This window comes from Carassius auratus, unplaced genomic scaffold (assembly GCF_003368295.1).
Source record: "Carassius auratus strain Wakin unplaced genomic scaffold, ASM336829v1 scaf_tig00214128, whole genome shotgun sequence".
NCBI lineage: Eukaryota > Metazoa > Chordata > Actinopteri > Cypriniformes > Cyprinidae > Carassius > Carassius auratus.
Genome location: NW_020527531.1, coordinates 26,283 through 45,905, shown reverse-complemented (window position 1 = coordinate 45,905; position 19,623 = coordinate 26,283). Strand labels below are relative to the sequence as shown.

The 19,623-nt window shown below is 35.7% G+C and overlaps 1 protein-coding gene across 1 annotated transcript; it reads left to right on the top strand.

The window, feature by feature from the left end:
- Nucleotides 1-14,995: 14,995 nt before the first annotated feature.
- Nucleotides 14,996-18,828, top strand: LOC113091204 (fibroblast growth factor 10-like). Its single transcript, XM_026256630.1, has 2 exons — nucleotides 14,996-15,221; nucleotides 16,830-18,828. The coding sequence occupies exons 1-2, from the start codon at nucleotides 15,123-15,125 to the stop codon at nucleotides 17,022-17,024; spliced, it is 294 nt and encodes a 97-aa protein (XP_026112415.1). The 5' UTR covers nucleotides 14,996-15,122; the 3' UTR covers nucleotides 17,025-18,828.
- The last annotated feature ends 795 nt before the right edge of the window (nucleotides 18,829-19,623 follow it).

Genomic DNA, 19,623 nt, shown 5'->3' with positions numbered 1-19,623 from the left:
GTTTGACCTAAATGTTATTGCAACTAACTAAATACAAGGCAACCAGTGTAGTCCGATTCATGAACAAATAACTGACTTCACTAAAGAGTTGATCTTACCAGTTACATCCATTCAGTATTTTTATCATTCTGATCACTGCTAAAAATTGATTCAAATACATATAATGTATATACACTGATAACAAATGGTCTAGAAACATTTTTGATTAAGAAATATGTGGTAAATTTCAAAGGAAGTAGAAAGACTGAAATGGTAATTTCTTGTAATACATAATCCAAAAATTTACTCTCGAAAAATATTTTTAGAGTGTTGATATGAAATATCAAATCAAGTGGCATATGCAAACCAAATGATGCTGTAGCTTTTCTTAGCACTATCTTATATTTTCTGAGCTTTTTTAAAGCTTAAACACGGCGGTGTAAAGCTAGGTCCTCTCAAGTTCACACAGGTGTCCAAGCACAAAAATACCAATGTAGTTAATATAATTAATATTAAACGTATTCCACAACCAGAAAAACTTTTTGTATGAATTCTAAAACAATACATTTACATTATATTCTATTTTTGTGGTTTTGCTTTTATTTGAAAATAATGTAATATATAGAACTTAACATCAACTGTTAAAAGTCTGCAGCTCTGTAAAACATGGGGAGATGTCTTAACACTATGTTGCTGAATTCAGTTTCACAGTTTCAGGTCAGCTCCGATCAGAAAGTTCCAGACCAAGGTTGAGTGGACATGGGCCAAAAATCCCCCATGGAGGATAGTGTTAAGGTCAAGGCCTCTCTCACTAGCTGAGTGATTTGACAGATCTGACAAGAAGCTGATGGCCCCTTTGTGCTGCCTGTCAGCTTCCAGTTCAGTCCGTCTCATTTCAGTGCTTTGAAACACAACGAGAGCTCCAGCCATGGAAAACATCCTGCTCCGGATTGACCAAGTGGAACTCCTTGGGCCAGATTAACTAAACAGGGCAAACTAGTGTGAGACCGCAATCCCATAAAAGCACAGATGGGAGTGGAAAGTTCTGAGGGTGATCTACTGAAAATGCGCAAATTAAAGAAAACATATGCAGACAGTGAATTTCCATAATGAGCAATGCAAGAAACCAAGAGCAGCGCAAATTAGTGTAGGGTCATAAGTAAGCAGATGACAACACACAAGTGCAAAATTGCTTAAGACATGCTTTTGGGATGTTAAATAATGCCAGAAATGTTAGCAAACTGAAGAATAGCATTAAAAAGTTTAGATGGCCATGTTTCAAGTACTACCGTCTCTTCTGTTGTCAACGCAGCACAACCTTTGTAATTCCATTGCTATGTTTAGGTTAAGTATTTCTAATAAGTCAAACGAGTGATGTAATTGATTTGTGCACTAGATTATGGTAATTGTTATGTGTTACATCAAGTATGAAGCCCTGTGGACTCATACTTTCTGTAGAAGTTCAACCACAGCTTTGTTTGAATGAACCTTTCTTGTATTTTCAGTGATGAGGTAGTATGCTCTCATCCCCAAGTCTGTTTTTAGTCAGGACGACTGCATCTGCATTTTGGCAGGCGGACGGTTCTCCTCTCATGCAACTTGGTGCAATTAACCACATTTTAACAATGACCTCAGCCTTAATCCTGGGCCTTTTGATAGCGCAGGGTGCAGAAAACAACAGAAGCCTTGAGTCACAAAATAGCCCTTGAATCTGCTTGTAACTATCCGTACAGGCCATTGATGGCTACCCGCTTGCTGGCAAAGGAAGTGATGTCTGATTTGGAGGCATTGCTGCACACCCTCTCCTTGATTAAAGAAAAGCCCATTTATGGGGGTCTGCTTTCTTTACGTGCCACCTCGCACCTTTTAGTACCTCATAAGACCAGATACACCAGACCATGTCTTTGTTAACCACAATCCTCACAGCAGAGGAACCCCTTGCCCTCCGGCATCCTAAAACTCTTAGTGGGTGGGTGATTGCTAGTTTTTCCAATGAGGAAAAATGCTATCAAGGGACCCATCCTTAGGGTTCAGTTTCACATGCAAAAGAAGCCAGATATGTACTATTCAGCCTTTAGGAGCAATAGAAATCGGTCTTGTTGAAGGTCTGGCCACTAGTTTGCGACCACCAGCGTTGTTACAGCAACAATATCCCTAAAATTCAAGATATGAGATAAAATTTCAAACAGGGGCATTTTGCACCATATCTTGAATTTTAGGGATATTCTCTATGCAGTATCATGCAGTAAGTTGTTGCCCTGTCTTATATTAGTCATTAATCGACAATATGAAATGACAGTGGATACACATAGCTCTGGGGCGGGGTAAGTGCATTAATAATTTTAAGTTTTTTTTTCCATAATTAATTAATCTAATTAACACGTAAAATTACCAGCCCTAGTTTTTATATATTATGCATGTGTCCTTCTCTTTATCTTGTTTCACTGTAAGGTGAATGATTAAATGACTCGATGACTTAAGACATTTACCACCACCTACTGGCAATTTTAGTTTATTATTCAGATTATAATTTCATTAAAGAAATAATTTTATATTTTCATAGTAATAACAGTAAAATTAAGAAAATAAATTATTAAAGTTATAGTTCACCCAACCAAAATGACAATTCTGTCATCATTTACTCATATGGTCCAAAAGAGTAGGCTTAATACATTTTATCAAAAAAAATATTTCTTGCTATACCTAATTTTTGTAATCTTTGTTTGATGCTTTACACAACAATTACTTTACATTTTCTTTTCAGAGTAATTTCTCCAAGTTTGATGTGCGATTATGTAGATTAATTAATCACGACATCATGTAATTAATTCGATTAAAAATTCTAATCGCTTACCATCCCTAATAAAAACATATTCAGATAATGTGAGCCAATTTGATCTTATTCCACTGAAAAAAAAATTCTACTTGTTTTAAGTGTAAAAACAAGTGAAATATGCCAGTGCAGAAAGACAAAATACACTCTAAAAAAAAAAAGTTTAAAGGCATGATCACACTAAGATGAATAATGAATGTTCTGTGCAAAATTTTGACGCGAAAAACATTTTAATTTGAACTTATGTTAATAAATCTACTCAAACATCTGCAAGTTATGACCAGTTTTACTAATAACTTGCGCCACTGCAAACCGTCTTATGGCATTAAAATAGTTCTGTCAGGTTTTACCAAAGATGCACAGTGACGAATTAGTGCCAAAAACACAATTATTTTAAATTTAAATTTAATTCATTAAATTTAAATGAATTACACAGTGAAATTTACTAATGTTTGTACCATCAGTGTTAGTCAGAGTTTGTAATATTGGTGCATATAATGCCTCCAACATACCGTTTTTAAAATAAAATGCAGATAGCAACATCTAGTGTACATTTACATCTTCAAAAAACTAACAATAAAATCACCTTGCATTATCTGTATTTTGGATACTCTTTATACCTCTTTTGTTAAAACGTTTTTGGTATAAGCATCAACTTCACAGCTAATTTTTTTGGTGGGCAGATAACTGCCAGACTTTAAGTGTCTCTTACCCTTTGTGGGTCATACAGGGAATACATTGGACATCCTGGGACATTCTTGCTTTAGGGGTTGATGATGTAATTTGGCCTCTGACCCTGAATCCATTGACTCTGCAAGTGGGCTCCTTATCTGGGACAGTAATTGACTAAAAGACTTCCTCTGCCTTTTGAGATTCTCTTATCGCATGCAGTGCCCAAAGCAAGGTCGCATTTCTAAATCTTGATATAATTGTTTTGAACACATTTATTCCATACAAACAAAACAATTAGCTAGTTCGTCTCTGATCAGTTATTGTACATATGTATACAGACTTAAAATGTGCAACTGCAAATGTAACTGTAAAATATTAAAGTCTGTGTGAACCGGAATTTGTGTAGTGACGTATTTCCAACTGAAACAGTATATTGAATAGGGGGCTTGGTTTTATGTTTGCCCTCCTTCTTTGTCTCTCACTCATAGGAACCTAATGGTTGGAGGGGTGTGTTTAAGGATATTCTGCCCAAGCCATCAAAACTTAGCCATTTTGATTTCATGTGGACCTTAAACATAAGTAAAAAAAAAAAAAAAAGCCATGCAATCTGACTACAAATCCAAGATTAACATGCACCAAAGTGCTCAGTATTTTAATAGTTTTATGTGCTTTTCAACCTTTCAGTAAAAATCTTCAACATTTCTAAACATGAAACACTTCTACACATCAGGAGAACCCATCAGTTATAGAAAGAACCGTCTGTAAATTTAGACAAGGCATACAAATTGACAGAAAGAGACTTGGGGCCCTGGTTAAGTCTTTCATTGTCCCCAGCTGACCCCAGCTCTCCTCTCTGGCCTCTGTGCCTCTCACCTATGCCGTCTCTCTGTGTGCGGGGGGTAATGGGATACCTGTCACTGGCTCTAATGGCCTTTGAAGGACCTGGCTAATCCCCAGAGTTTGCATTCAGTGAGCCATAAAAGCAAAATGAGCCTGAAACTGTAACAGCTCTGAATAGTGCGAGAGGGAACATCACCCAAGTGTGCAACCCTGGCATATGAGTGTGATAATGGACTCTCAACTGAGTTCAAGTGCCTTGATGGTTGTGGTTCAAATTTGCACTACCTCACTTACTGGCAAACTAACATATGAATGGCTTCTGTGATGGTGCCATCAATGGATGTACATTGTATCGGTACTGTATCGGTTATCGGCCGATATAGAGACTTTTTGATCACTATTGGCCCATATTGGATGTTTTATTGTGCATATTTATAACCCTATTTATTTATATTTAGATTGCTTTTGCAGTCATCTAGTGTTCAATTAAAGTTCATCTATACAAAAAAAGAATAATCTAATGATTAACAGTTAAATGTAATCTTTGTAATGTAACCATTCTATATTCACATTTGGAATAATTTTTATTAATTTATCATCAAACCCATTAAAACAAAATGGCACAGAATATTAATTTAGGCAACTTATCATATATCAGCCATATCATGAAAAATTATCGGCTTTAGTAATATAATCAGAATTAGTAATATTGGCATCCCTAGTTCCTCCAATTACACAGATTTTAAAATGAAAATATAAAATGAAAATAGCTTCCAAATGCATTTAATCTGTATTTTATATCCTTTGTGTTGGTACAACTGTATTGGTATAAGTATATATATTTATTGCTTTAAGTATCAACTTCATGGCTAAGTGTTCTGCTAAGGGCATTTGGCGTAAAATTCTGCAGATCAGTTTCAGTATTAAGGATAAATGTCATTTTCCAACCCTGACAACTCTGGTGCATAAAATAGAATATTGTTTTTTTTATTCTTTCATTCAGTCCAGCTTGAGTGAAAATGACATGCTCTTTATTATACTGGAGCCCTATGAAACACATGGTGAAAAGTAAAGAGCAAGTCTGAAACAGATGTTTCACATTACAGCCAATGGACATTTATGAGACCGGACAGTAAATGCTTGGCAGAGTTATTTAACTTCAACATGTTTGACACGGTCAAAAATCTTTTTATTTGATTTTATTTTTAAAACTTGGTGCAAATTTCATCACCTTTTATATGAACTATAGCAGTTCCTATTTGCTTTTGTTCATACAGCCTGAAATATGTAAATATTACAATCCATATTATAACTCAATAAAGTATTAGTAGTAGTGTGTGTCTGTGTGTGTGTGTAATCTATTATATACCAATATTTAAAACTTTTAGTTTATCTGTATCACTAATATTATACTCATATGCTTAAAGTAAATTTTTAAAAACACCAGTAATTCGCAATTTAATAGCACTGTTAAATTTAACCTTTAGCAAATATCTAAATTAATTAGATGAGATCCCAAAATTCACTTTTGATCCATGATTGGTTTCAGTGTTTTATTTCAAATTTATTTAGACTACAAAGTATACATTTTAATATCGGTTACTTTTTGGTTAATTGTTAGCTTTTTGAATTTAAAACTTAAGGAGGTCTAATCATTTTTTGGGGGGAAATATCTTGGAAAAAAACATTGTTGATGGTTTTCTGCTTTCATGTAGCAACTGTACCAAGGCCGCAGCGCATCTTATTCAGGTTAATTATTGCTAAAGAATCTATTTAACGACCAATTTAATTGTGAAAAAGAGCATGTTTACCTCACACGCAGGCCTCTGGTGCAATGGATAGCAGACTAATAGGATGAGAAAGACTGATGTTATCAAAGCCAGCGTAGTTTAACACACACCACCCCACCCCCTGGAGATGGCAAGAATGTGGGAACGAAGAGAGAAATCAGGCCAGGCAAAGAATCGCCTCAGCCACGTCCTTTCTTTGGACTCTCATTTCTTTTATCCCTTCCTTTTTACTACTTTCAAAGTCCAGACGGACCCAAATGCAAGCGAGTACATCTGAACAAACCATTGTTCTGCTTCTAAATGGTATTTTTTTTTAAAAAATTAAACGCTGTATTTATCATTATATTTTATGTGCTGCTTGCATTTCTTCACCCCAAAACATTATTTTATTTTTATTTTATACAGTCCAGACAAGACATTTCAAACTACTTTGATATTCTGTAACTAATAACAGGACATTCAGACATTTTTAAGTGTGACTAAAATGTCCAAGTCATATATTTTAGCTGCCACCATGTATATTAAATATAGCTAAGTTCAACTGTATGTGTCTCTATAAATAAACAGTTTGGTTGAACTTAAAAGTGCTTGTGAATTAATCAGCACTGTGTAACATTTAGTTTAATACTTAAAATGAATTGACATGCAGATGGACTCAGTTTAGTGCTCAAATATCTAGGTTTTTTCTACACAATCAGCTTAGACAGAGCATTGGAAACTGGTATAATAAACAGCTCAGCTGTACATATTTATTACATCAATAACAACCATAAATTACATTTATGGCTGTGTAGGGTGTCATGGCATGTAAATAAGACATGAGAACCATTACTATACAGGTAGGTTGACATGCCTAGACAGACTTACATATTTGAATAATATACTGTACAGTAATACGAAGCCAAGGTGGAAAGTTGCACTAAATATTGGAGTGCAGACAAGCTATGTTAGTATACTAGGAAAGAACCATTATATGTAGTGCAGTGTGTTGGTGGAACGTTTTAGAATTTAAAAGAGGTTTATGTGTGTAGAGAAGATGTGTATCATAGCTTGTAGCCTTTGGAGACTTCATATAGTTATGATGCAAGTCCAGAAACTCATGCTGGAGCTCCTCAGCTGCTCTCTGAAATATTTTCAGGATCATTCAGCTGTTAATTAGCTCATAAATTAATGAACCAGCACAAGCCATTCATGCATACAAGTGAAGTCATTTGACCACTCCTATTGTCAATGTGTAGCTGCATCTCAGTCATGCCAGGAGTTGTAAAATGCCATAAACATTCATTTTCGGATTAAATCCATTATGAAATTGCCTGAGCCCAAAATAAAACCCTAAAACATCCTTAGACTTACATCCAAAGAGGGCCCCAAATCATATAGAGAACAAAATATTAAACAATTATTAAATTGTTGTTTAAAAAACAAAATGTATAATTGTTTCCAATATAATATTAAGCATCACAACTGTTTTATTTTTTATAATAAAAAATGCAAATTCATTTTTGAGCACCAAATCAGCATATTAGATGATTTCTGAAGGATCATGTAAAACTGATGAAAATTGCGATTTTCCATCACAAGAATAAACTATATTTTAAAATATATATTGAGATAGAGAACAGCTATTTGAAATCATAATAATATTTTACAATATTTTACTGTATAAATATATATAAATATAGTATCGCATAACGGACGTAAAATTGTTTTGAAAAATTACACCAAACTTTTGACCGGTAGCATATACAGTATATTCATTTATAGATAATTCTACACATCTGCCACCATTTGTTGAGTTTTATTTTATTTTTAATTACAGTTACGTAATCAGAATACTTTTTCAAGTAACTAGTAAAGTAATGCATTACTTTACTAAAAGTAACATAACACTTCACAAATAGTAATTAAGTAACACAATTAGTTACTTTTCTGTGGAGTAACGCAGTATTTTAATGCATTTTGTTTAAAAATAACTTCCCCAAGACTGACCATCAGATGATAACCTTTTTCCCCTGGGCACCAGCATTTGGTGAAAATACGATTTTGTGTATAATATGGTCCAAAAGTTGGGCAGAGAGGTTTCCTGCACACTTGAAACTCAAGCTGTTTAAAGCAGCAGTGACTGGGGTGGGCTCACGGTCTGAACGTGCATCCCACACACATAGGCCTTGAGTTCATTCGGCTCAAGAGCACCTAGAAGGAGGCTGATCTGATCAAAGGTGCTGGTCACGGCCATTAGGCACAGCAATAAGGACCCAGCATGAAAAGGTTGTGATCTGAAAAGGGTTAGGAAAGAAAAGGAGAAAAAACAACATCAGGACCCTCTAAAGGAAGAAAGCAAACTGTGAAAAAATTGAAAAGGTACGTCAATCAACTACAAGCACCCAGTTGGACACAAGAGATTCCCAGGCTTTCACCCGAAAGGGCGACAGGCCAGAGAGGGCTGCTGGAGGGGGCAACCTGGGAAATTAAAGACCCTCTTTAAAAGCACGTAAGGGAGGGGGTTTGCCGGAGAAACTTAGCTCCATCTTTCACCCTGTCGACCCCCTCCTTCTCTTTTAATTGATGTGGGTGGAACTTTGCTCTGTGTGACAAAAGCCGGGTCATTAATGAGACCTTGTCAGCTTCCAAATCTCAGGTAGGTAACAAAGGCCTATTGGGAGCAAAGGGCCAGTTGAAGGAAACATAATTTTAGGAACCTCCTGACCTCCGCCCTGGCTTTCCTTATTACCAGCATCTACAACCTGCATTCTCCACCAACTCCTCCTCCTGCTCCTCTCACCCAACGATAATTCTGACAAAGGAATCGCTTTGAGAGCTCCTTCCTGCTTTTTTTTCTTAAATGATTTGCTTTCAGCGTCAAAAAGGGCTGAATGATCTGAAGATGGGCTCACTTCCAGAAAGTAAAGGGTGGGAGATTAAGGCAAAAGTGAAAGAGTAAAAAAGACCGTGCAAAGGGCTTTCAGAAGTTACATGTGAGATGGGAAGAATGGGTAGTCTACACTTGACTAAGTCTGTAGAAATGAGGATTTTGCTTGTAATGGTTCAAGCAGCTTATTGCCAGCTCTGGCCAAAACATGTCAAAGGTCAAGAGAGTTTGCCAAAGATGTGATGAAAACAAACTCAATGCAGTTTCTCAGATATTATATTCTCCTACTAAACTCATTGGTTACTTACTAATAATTCATTCATTAACTCTTGCTCTGTGTTGAAAAATCAGTCAAAAATCCATAACTTAATTTGGTTAAAGTTAACCCCCGACACAGGTTTTCACATGCCTTGTGTGAGCAACGTTTTATTCCAATGTGATAACATAAACTAGCCTTTTGCGGAAAAGAAAATCTTCTCAATGTTACAATGACTGGAACACAACAGGAGGGTTAATATTTAAAAACTACTACCAACAAGAAGCATAATGGTGTGTATTCTAAATGGTTTATCCATTCACATTACTCCACTGTACTGTAGGTCCATGTAGCTGTATGTGTTGAATCAGTACAAAGATTCGTAGACAATTGAATGACCATACTTTTTATCAATCTTTACCTGCTGATCCTACCAATAAATTTAAAACCTGCATTGACTCCAAGTTGTTATCCCATTTTGAGAATGGGGAGTTTAGCAAAAATGAATATAATTTCCTTAAGGTAGACTTTCCAATAATACCCATTATATATACTCTGCCTAAGGTTCACAAAGGATTAGACACCCCTTTAAAAGGCCGTCCAATAGTGAGTGGCATTGGTAGTCTTACTGAAAACATCTCCTCTTATGTGGATTATTTTATAAAACCTTTTGTACCAATGTTGTCTTCCTATGTCAGAGACTCTATGGATTTTATTGAATCACTATTTTGTGTTGATTTTGCTATAGATGATGTGCTCTTGGCCACCTTTGATGTTCAGAGCTTATACACAAATATTCCTCACATTGATGGTTTAGGTGCTTTAGAACAATTTCTAACAAAAAGACCTGCAGATGAAAAACCCAGCACAGCATGTTTATTGGACTTAGCGAACATTGTCTTAACTTTTTTCGTTTTCAGGACGATTTTTATTTACAAATCAAAGGTACTGCAATGGGTAGTAAAATGGCACCAAACTATGCTTGCTTGTATATGGGAATTTTTGAAAATGATTTTATTTTGAATGAGTCAAATTTCTTTTTTCCTAAGATTTTGTTCTACAAACGGTATATTGATGACATTTTTATGATTACCAAGGCTACACCTGCAGAGATGATGTTATTTCTAAATTATCTTAATTCAAGGAATGAGCATGTGAATTTTACTATGGAATATGACTCTGTTAGCATCAGTTTTCTTGATGTTAGAGTATACAAATGTGACGGCAAACTTCATACCGATCTATATCGTAAACCTACGGATCGAAATACCATTTTGAGAGGGGATAGTTTCCATCCTAGACCTTTAGTTAAGAGTTTGCCTATCAGTCAGTTTAAACGTGTGCGTAGAGTGTGCAGCACGGATGAATCTTACACTTACCAATCTAATCAGTTAACTAAAAGATTTCTGAATCGTGGTTACCGTATGGAATGGATAGAAAATGCCAAACAGAAGTTGAATGATACATCTCAAATGCAGTGTTTACAAAACAAAAGTAACAACAAAACGCAGGCCTTCAATGCTCCCATTTGCACAACGAAGTACTCATCTTTGGGTGCGGAGTTTCGTAGAATTTTAAAAAAACACTGGCATATTATTTCTAGTGATCCTAGTTTGTCTGGCGTTTTTAAAAACAGTCCTAAATTAGTTTTTAAACGTCAAAATAACCTCCGTGATTGGTTGGTAAAATCTGAATATCCTGCACGCATGAAAGGTATTCCATCTCTTCCTCCAGGTAACTACAGGTGTGGCAATTGTGCTCAGTGCGCTTTCACACACAAATGTAATTCTTTTAGTCATCCACGCACTGGTCGCGACATTCCGATACGAGGCACTATCACATGTGCTTCAACCCATGTTATTTATTTAATTCGCTGCCCGTGTGGTCTTGCCTACGTGGGTAAAACATCCAGACAATTACGTATTCGTATTTGTGAACATCGCAGCAACATTAGGACCGGTGATATGCGCAGTCCCATTGCGTCTCATTTTAGGCAAATGGGTCATAATGTCAGTGTGTTAAAGTACATCGGTATAGAAAAGGTAACCAAACCATCAAGAGGTGGAGACTATGAGAAGAAATTATTACAGAGAGAATGTTTTTGGATTTATTCTCTAAATACTTTGTCACCATTAGGGTTGAATGAGGATTTTGATATCAAGCCATTTCTATAAATATTTTCATATGTTTGTCTTTTTCAAGTTATTTGATGCTGCATTTTGAGTGTTTGTTATATGATTTTCAAGTTATTTGATGTTGTTTTTTGAGTGTTTGTCATATGATTTGTTTCTGTCACATGATTTGTTTCTGTCACATGACTTCTAAGTGAGGAAGTCTAATTAAGGTGAGCACCTGTTATGTATTTAAAGGTGTTCCTCACTTATTGAGATTGTGCCTGATGAAGACCTGATGGTCGAAACGTTGCCTTGTAAATAATTAAATACACTTTTGTATGGAGCAGTATTTTTCAGTGTGCAGACTGCATTTTTGTATTTATTGATTGCATATCCAGTTGTCTTGCACCTGGCCCAAATTTGGGTTCATGTGATGTGCACACCACTTCTGTGTGTTCTGAATCAGTACAAAGAACCATCTAATTTGAGCCATTCTGCTGAGATTTGGGCTAAAATGGTCACACTTCAAAGTTTTAGGTTGTGTTGGAAGTTTTTTTAATGAAAATTTTAATTCCTCGAGCACTCCAGAGACCATGAGCTTAAGACACAATAGAGGACATTTTCAAAAGGGAATAAAGATTAATAAAGGTCCAACTGGCCTTTATAGGTGTGTGGTCATGCGTCAAGAACTTGAATAATTTCACCTAGATAAATCCGCACCAACTACCCTTCGGATTTTCTCACTAACCGAGTTCAAATAATGGTAAAGAATGTATCATTTAAATGAAAATTAGATGACAAATGATGGTACAATGGGATTTTTTTCTTTTTCTTTTTTAGAAAGATAAGGTTTTAGCCCATTAAATAAAGCACTAAAACCAGTTCTTTATTCAGGAAGTCTTCCTGGCTTTCAAAGCTGAATTGGACTTGACTCACACCTTTGAGCAGCTAATAATGAAAATTAGAAGTAACAGCACTTATTTCAGACACTGGTGCTTTTCATTTGACTGGACCATTGCTCATAAACTCAATGTGAGCTCCAATCATCTGAGAGACTGGCTGGATGTCTTATGAGATATTTGCACGTGTCTGTCACCAAAGCTATCATGCTGTAAACATGGCAAGTAAATAACATATTGGCCTTCAAAGGACAGACATCATTGAATGAGGTCACAGCTGTGTAACCGAGTGATCCATCAGCGCATCTTCATGATGAAGAGCTACATTATTCACTTAAGTTAATGAAGAAAGACATTACTTAATTTACATATGTCCTTTTACAAGAAAAATATTTCATGTCACTGTCAGCTGTTTCCCTGGTATTGTTTCCTTATTTCCCTATTAATTTTTTATATTTTAATATATTATTTTAGTCTTTTCTGTTACTTTTACTGCATTTTCTAGGTTGCAATACATTTACATTTGACAGATGCTTTATTGAATTCATTGTTAGTTAATTTGGATACATGCATCTGCCAAATGCATAAATGTAATGTAAATCTAAATACATTTTAAAAAGCCAAAGTAATAATACATATATTATAAAAAGCATTTAAATAAATAAAATGACAAAATTGCTTTTTGCTTTTAGGGTTACCAACAAAATACATATGAACAATAGTGAATGATATAAGTTTGTTATATAGTAACATTAAATCGCTGCAGTATATTCTGTTTTATCAGTCACAGTGATTTAATTTCCAAACCCTTAAGAAATAGCTTACAGCTAGGGGTATTATTCTATCGCTACATTTTATATTCTGTTTTCCAAGTCTTTTTGATAGAACACAGTATTTTTTATCATAATAAAACGTGTAATTCAACAAGTACATTCATCCCAGGAAGTGTCACAAAGTTGCAGACGATAATTAGTCTATGAGTTTAAACTGGAAGGAATGGCTCTTGAGAAATAGCTACACCTGCTCAAACCTGACAGCGAGGGTTTACTCAGTCACAGCTGAAAAGCGTTAACCAGAATCCCAAACCCAAGTTCTTCGGTCTGACACCTGCAACACATGTGTTCAACAGATCTGCCTTCCCGTGTTTTTTTGGTGTTCATTTCCCAACTGGCACTAAGTCAACATCTCATTCAGCACCTCACTGTGTTACAGTGTTTACAGTCCTTGTCCAAAGCCAACAGCTGATTTGTCTGCACCGTTTCCCCTTGCAGAATTATAGAGAGGCACCCAGCTGACTCCAAATGGTTTGCATGCAGCGTTTTGTCTTTTTTCCCCTTTTAATGGCTTTTTACGAGCCTTAAACACTCATGGATGCTCTCAACAGATAACATCAGACAATATGAAATATGTGATGTAATGGAGAGGAATGCTCTCAAAAAGCAATCAATGTTTTTTTGTTTTTTTCACAGGACAATCTCAGGTCATCTCCAAAACAATCTGCTCTATTGTCATGACAAGGGTCCAGCCTCCATTTTAGAGCAAAAAAAACAAAACAATAGAAGAACCTAGCATGATAGACATCCAAACATAATCAATCAGAAACCGAACTACCAGGTCATTAGAAAAAAAAGCTTTAGATTCAGTAGAGTCGAATAGGAGAAATGCATTTTTTGACTTCTGAGTATTGAGTTCATTGATTCGTTCTTGGTATATTCCGGAACATGGAACTCTTCTGACATAATTAAGTGTTGGGAAACGTTACTTTTCATAAATACTGCACCATAAAAACAAACACTACATTACATTAAATGTATATATATATGATAAGTAACACATTTTCTCAATGTAAACTGACTTAAGGGTGAAACATGCAAGGCAGAGGAGTGAAATGAAAAAAATAAAAAAAGTAAAAAAAAAAAAAAATTCCTGCAGGAAACCTTTAAGCAACACAGTTTCACAAATATTTGTGACCATTTAAATTTCTCACCAATTCGTAAAATATGCGCAAATTCATTGACATACTGTATGCTCAACTGAAGGGTCAGTTTTGTGGTTAGGTTATTTATTTATACAAATCTCATGAATTACATCGTATGAGTGTGTGAATGTGTACGAAATTCCACACTTCTAAAATAACTGTTTTCTCGATAGATTGAATTTTTTTTTATTCTGTCATTAATCACCTTTATGTTGTTCCAAACCCATAAGACCTTCGTTCAACTTGATAATACCAATTAAGTAATTTTTTATGAAATTTGAGAGCTTTCTGACCCTGCATAGACAGTAACAGATCTTCCACATATAAGGCCCAAAAGAGTAGTAAGGACATTGTTAAAATAGTCCATGTGACATTAGTGGTTCAACTGTAATTTTATGAAATGAGAACACTTTTTGAGCAAAATGAAAAAATAATAATAAAATAAATACAACAATTTATTGGCTTCCTTGTCAGTGTTCAATGCTTGTAATTGTACATGGTATTACAGCGATGCATGCATGTGCATTCCTCTGGTTGTAAACAAGGCGCAGCACATGTGTGTTCTTCATTAGAAACTTTTATTCCCAACGTTGTCCATAATATTAATGCAGCATATTGTTGTTTTCTACACTTTCGTTCATAAGTGCCACATAAGTTCCAAGGAAAACCGTGTCTGGAAATCTAGGTTGTTCTTGGTGGATTCACAAAGAGCATCATTGAAACTGGCCTATTGTAGTGTGTCCTGTTTTTTCTTGTCCTGGGAGAAAAAAAAACATCCCTTGAGCATATGGGTGCCTGGTTTTCTAATCAGCAATGATAGAGTGGCTTTTGATAAAGAAACTCGCCCTTTCTAAACCAGACTTCTGTTCCTTTTTTCCCCTCCTCAGGTCTGATGGAAATCCGATCTGTCAGTGTGGGAGTTGTCGCCATCAAATCTGTCAGCACCGGCCTGTACTTAGCTATGTCCAAAAAGGGAACGCTCTTCGGATCGGTAGGTAAATCTTATAGCATTAACATTTTGCAAATTAAAGATATTTATCATCCAATAAATATCCTGGAACTAACATTTGTTTTTTTACCGGAACATCCCAAATCTTTGGACACTTCATTTTATTGTGAAATTAGTGCGTGCCAGCAGACAGTTGTTTGTGACTTGTTTAATGAAGACGCCCCATTGCATGTTGCACTTTAACTGCTCTCTGAGAAATCTCACCCTGGCAATCTGTCACCCAGCCATGATAAGATGGCTTACAGATGGCTATATCTGTCCTCCGATCCCCAGAGTAAACATGGCAAACCTTGGCCTGAGCACCCTTCTTTTCTTACCCTTTTGAATGATTATTAGTCGCATTCACTCATTCCACAGTGATCTTATCGGACTGTAGGCTAAAGCTGCCTTGACCAGGACTCTTAAGTGTTATTGTCATCATCCTTTTTGTTCCCTTTCAAGTTAATAGCTTTATCCAGCTGTGGCAGAGTGGCAGAGCTCTCTTGGATTCGTCAGACAGCTTTTTTAGCCCATGCGAGACGGTGACGGTTGATTTACAATGACAGGCTAGTTGAGATAAATACAAATGCGTAATGGGTACACAATAGGATGTTTGGAACATAACTCACTCCCAGATTTCTGATGCTGTTTTTACCACATGGTTCAGTGTGCTTGGTAAGATTGTTCGGTATAATATGCTAAACAATAAAAGGAAAACCACATATTTGGACTTATATGTATGATCCATATGTAATTATTTAAGAAAATGGCCACTGTAAAAACGAAACAGCTGAGATCTAATCTAATTGTTGGGGGCTTAAAGCTCAAAATCTGCTGTTTATAAAAGTACATTTCTGTCATCTTGTCAAGCCAGACGTTTGTCTTTTGGAAATTAACTTTGCAGCTTACCCTTAGATTTTAAAATATATTTGAATAAACTTAAGTCATAAAAAAAAAATACATATCATTCTAAACACTGTTATATTTTTGATAAAAGAAAAATGCATTTAAGGTTTGGAATGTGTTTTCTTCCCATTTGAGGTACATTTGTCAATATTTTTGTCTTTGAAGCTGTAGATAAACTATGTTTTCACTTTGATATATTTGATATATTTCCATTTAGTTGCACTGTTTACAACATATATTTAGCATATATTTCTTAAGTATATCATTAAGTATATTAAGTATATTTTGGCCAGAGAAATACATACACACAATTTTTTTCTGTCATAACGACAACTTAAAAAGGATGTCTTGTTTACTTGCTACTACACATTTCAGAAAAATACAGCTACTTAGTCAAGTCAATTAGAGTGATTTGAGTCAGCTTTTTGCAGTTGAATGTAGAATTTTGTAAGCATAATGCTGTCATGTCAACTAAAATGAATTACTTCTGATGCCGTTTTAGTTATCTATACGAAAACTGAATTTAAATGAATGTTTGACAATGAAATACTAACTTAAAATGAAAGAATATTTCTTTCAAAAGACAAGTATTGTATGTAAAAAAATGAACACTGCATGTACTAAACTACTGTATAGGTTTTGATGTCGTCAACAACACACTTCGAGTAATGACTCAAGCTGCTCTCTTAATTTGACTCGTTGCAGGTCAGATACAGTCCCAGCTGCAAGTTCAAAGAGCGCATTGAAGAGAACGGCTATAACACCTACGCCTCCCTGCGCTGGAAGCACAGGGGGAGGCAGATGTTCGTGTCGCTGAACGGCCGAGGGAAACCCCGCAGAGGCCACAAAGCTAGACGAAGACACCCATCTACTCATTTCCTTCCTATGCTGGCCACATAGCTGGACTGTTCATCATGAGCAATGCTATGCCATCTGCATTTGATTGGGACTTATTAAATGTTATTAAGTTTGTCTTTTTTTGTCCCTGAGTACTGTCGCACAGTACATTAACTTATTACTCTGGCTCAGCTTAAGACCCAGTACAGTTTAAAGCAAGAGTGTTAATATGATGTATATACAGGTTACGTATTAATGTTATTGTTGAGTTAAATAGGCATTTACTGTGTCTATCTGTTATACTATTATGACAGATTTCTGACTGACATTACCAACCTAGTCTTATTGTGTAAAAACATACTGTACATAAAATTCACTGCAGTTTCCAGCTGAAATGAACCCTAGCGGCAGTAAAATGGCAAGACTCTTATTCCTTTTGACACAAATTATGATTATACAGAATTCTGTACATAATAAAATACTCTTCTCATCTTAAGACAAAGAAACTCTCAAAACAACTTTGACCACATTGTATGTATCATGGTTTCTACAAAAATATTAAGCAGCACAATAATGAGAAATGTTTTTGAAGCATAACATCTGCATATTACATTGATTCTGAAGGATCATGCAACAAAACTAATGGCTGGTGAAAATTCAGCAATAAATCACATTTTAAATATACTAAAATATAGAAAACGGTAGTGGTTGTCAATACTGTTTTGCATATAAGTTCAGCATTGGTGAGCATAAGACATGAAAAAAAATATAAACGGCAGTGTGTATGTTAAAATATGTGAACACTGAACACATGACCTCAGAGTGTAGTGTAGAAAACGTTGAAATGTCATGGTTGTTTCGGTGTAGTTAGAATCTCACACTTGCTTTTTGCTCACACTGTTGGAAGGGTTTAGTGTAGGGGATCTGTTTTCTTCATTTCGCAGTCAATAGAGAAGTAAACTTTTAGCGTCACTCACTTGACATTTCATTGCCGCGATATGTCTGTAGGAACCGGTAGTGGCTAGAGGGGATACCATTAAAACCAGAAGCTAACAATAAATGTAATCTTCTACCTAATAGATTTAGTTAGTTTTAACACCTATTAGTGTTTTATTAACAACTACACCAACCACTTACAATAATGCAAAAACAGTAATTATTGTTGTACATTGTGACAAGACTTATGCATTATTGATGTGTGCATGCCCAGTAGATGAATCTGTATAACATCTAGCGTTTTTAACCGTAGGAACCAGTGAACTGTGTCACGTTCGTTTGTTACAGTGAAAACTAAACATGCCATTTCACTTGGGAACTGCAGTGATACACGTAAAATGCAATATTGTTTTGAAAAACTGCCTCCATGGGCATTTTTTTTTTTCTTTTCACGAGACTGGACTGGACATCACAGTTGGTGACAAACAAAAACAAAACAACAACAACAGCAACAACAAAACATCCATAACAAACTGTTGCATCTTGACATACGAACTTGGCAGCTACAGTATCAGTATGAAAGTCATTTAAGTTGAGAAAAAATTGTGACTAATTGTGAAAATGTAAAAATTGCTAATTCATTTCTCGTAATTGGAATGGTGTATCATCAAGATTCACACATATTACCCTGCTAGCATGCACTGTAAAGACCAATAATGCAAAATAGAAGAACATACAACATCACAGACAGATAAAAAAGATCGCAAATGCAAATAGATTAAGTACTCATATCAACTTTTAGCATAACTTCCTGTAACGCTCTGAAAAGCTGTTTTATACCCATGTGTTCTTACTGTCACATTAACATGTTTTCTTTTCACTGCTTGTCGTTAAATAGAACATTTAATATATTTCAACCTTTTGAACTCTACTGTTCAGTTGTGATGTTATTGTCTATGTTTTGTCCTTCGCAACCACAGTCTGCTCCATGTATCGGTGAGAATCTTGCTCCTTCCGTGTGCCACCGACCACAACTGCATGTTCTGCCTACTAATGATCAGCATCACCTGCTGAGTGGTTAGCCGTGGCAACAAGTCCAAAGATGCTGTCCAAAAAGGCGGAATTCTAGCCGCGCTAATGGAAGCTTCATCTGTTTAAGTGAAAACAGGGGTCTGCTTTCACCTGTTGCTGGCAGTCGCTAAAAAGCTCCGGAGACTTCTATGCCCATCTCGCCTGTTAGGCAAAAAGTAAAAGAAAAGTAAAAGGATTTTATTCACTGTGTGAAATGTTGGTTGACATTTTGTGTAGCTATACGTGGTTGAAGAAGGCGATTGAAACTAATGGGGTATGCTGAAGTATGTGCATATATATTATATTACAGAAATGCTGTGGTTTATTAGCCTCATTGATTCTCAGCTTATTTGCAGGTTTAATGAGAACAGAAATTCTCAATGCTACTTCTTTTGACATAAATGATCCAACAAAACTTCATGATATGGTCAGACTTGGGCTGCAAAGCTTGGAAGACAGTAGAAAAGCTCTATTCAGAAGTGAAATCACACAAAATAGAAGACCAAGGGATCTAAAATGGTTTTTTAGCCGGATACTTATTGCACAAAGAATATTAATTCTTTATTAATTCTCAGTTGCTAACCTGTTAGTTGGTTGGCAATGGGAAATTGCACTGCAACCAACAAAGTTGCTAACTTAGCTAGCAACTACAGTT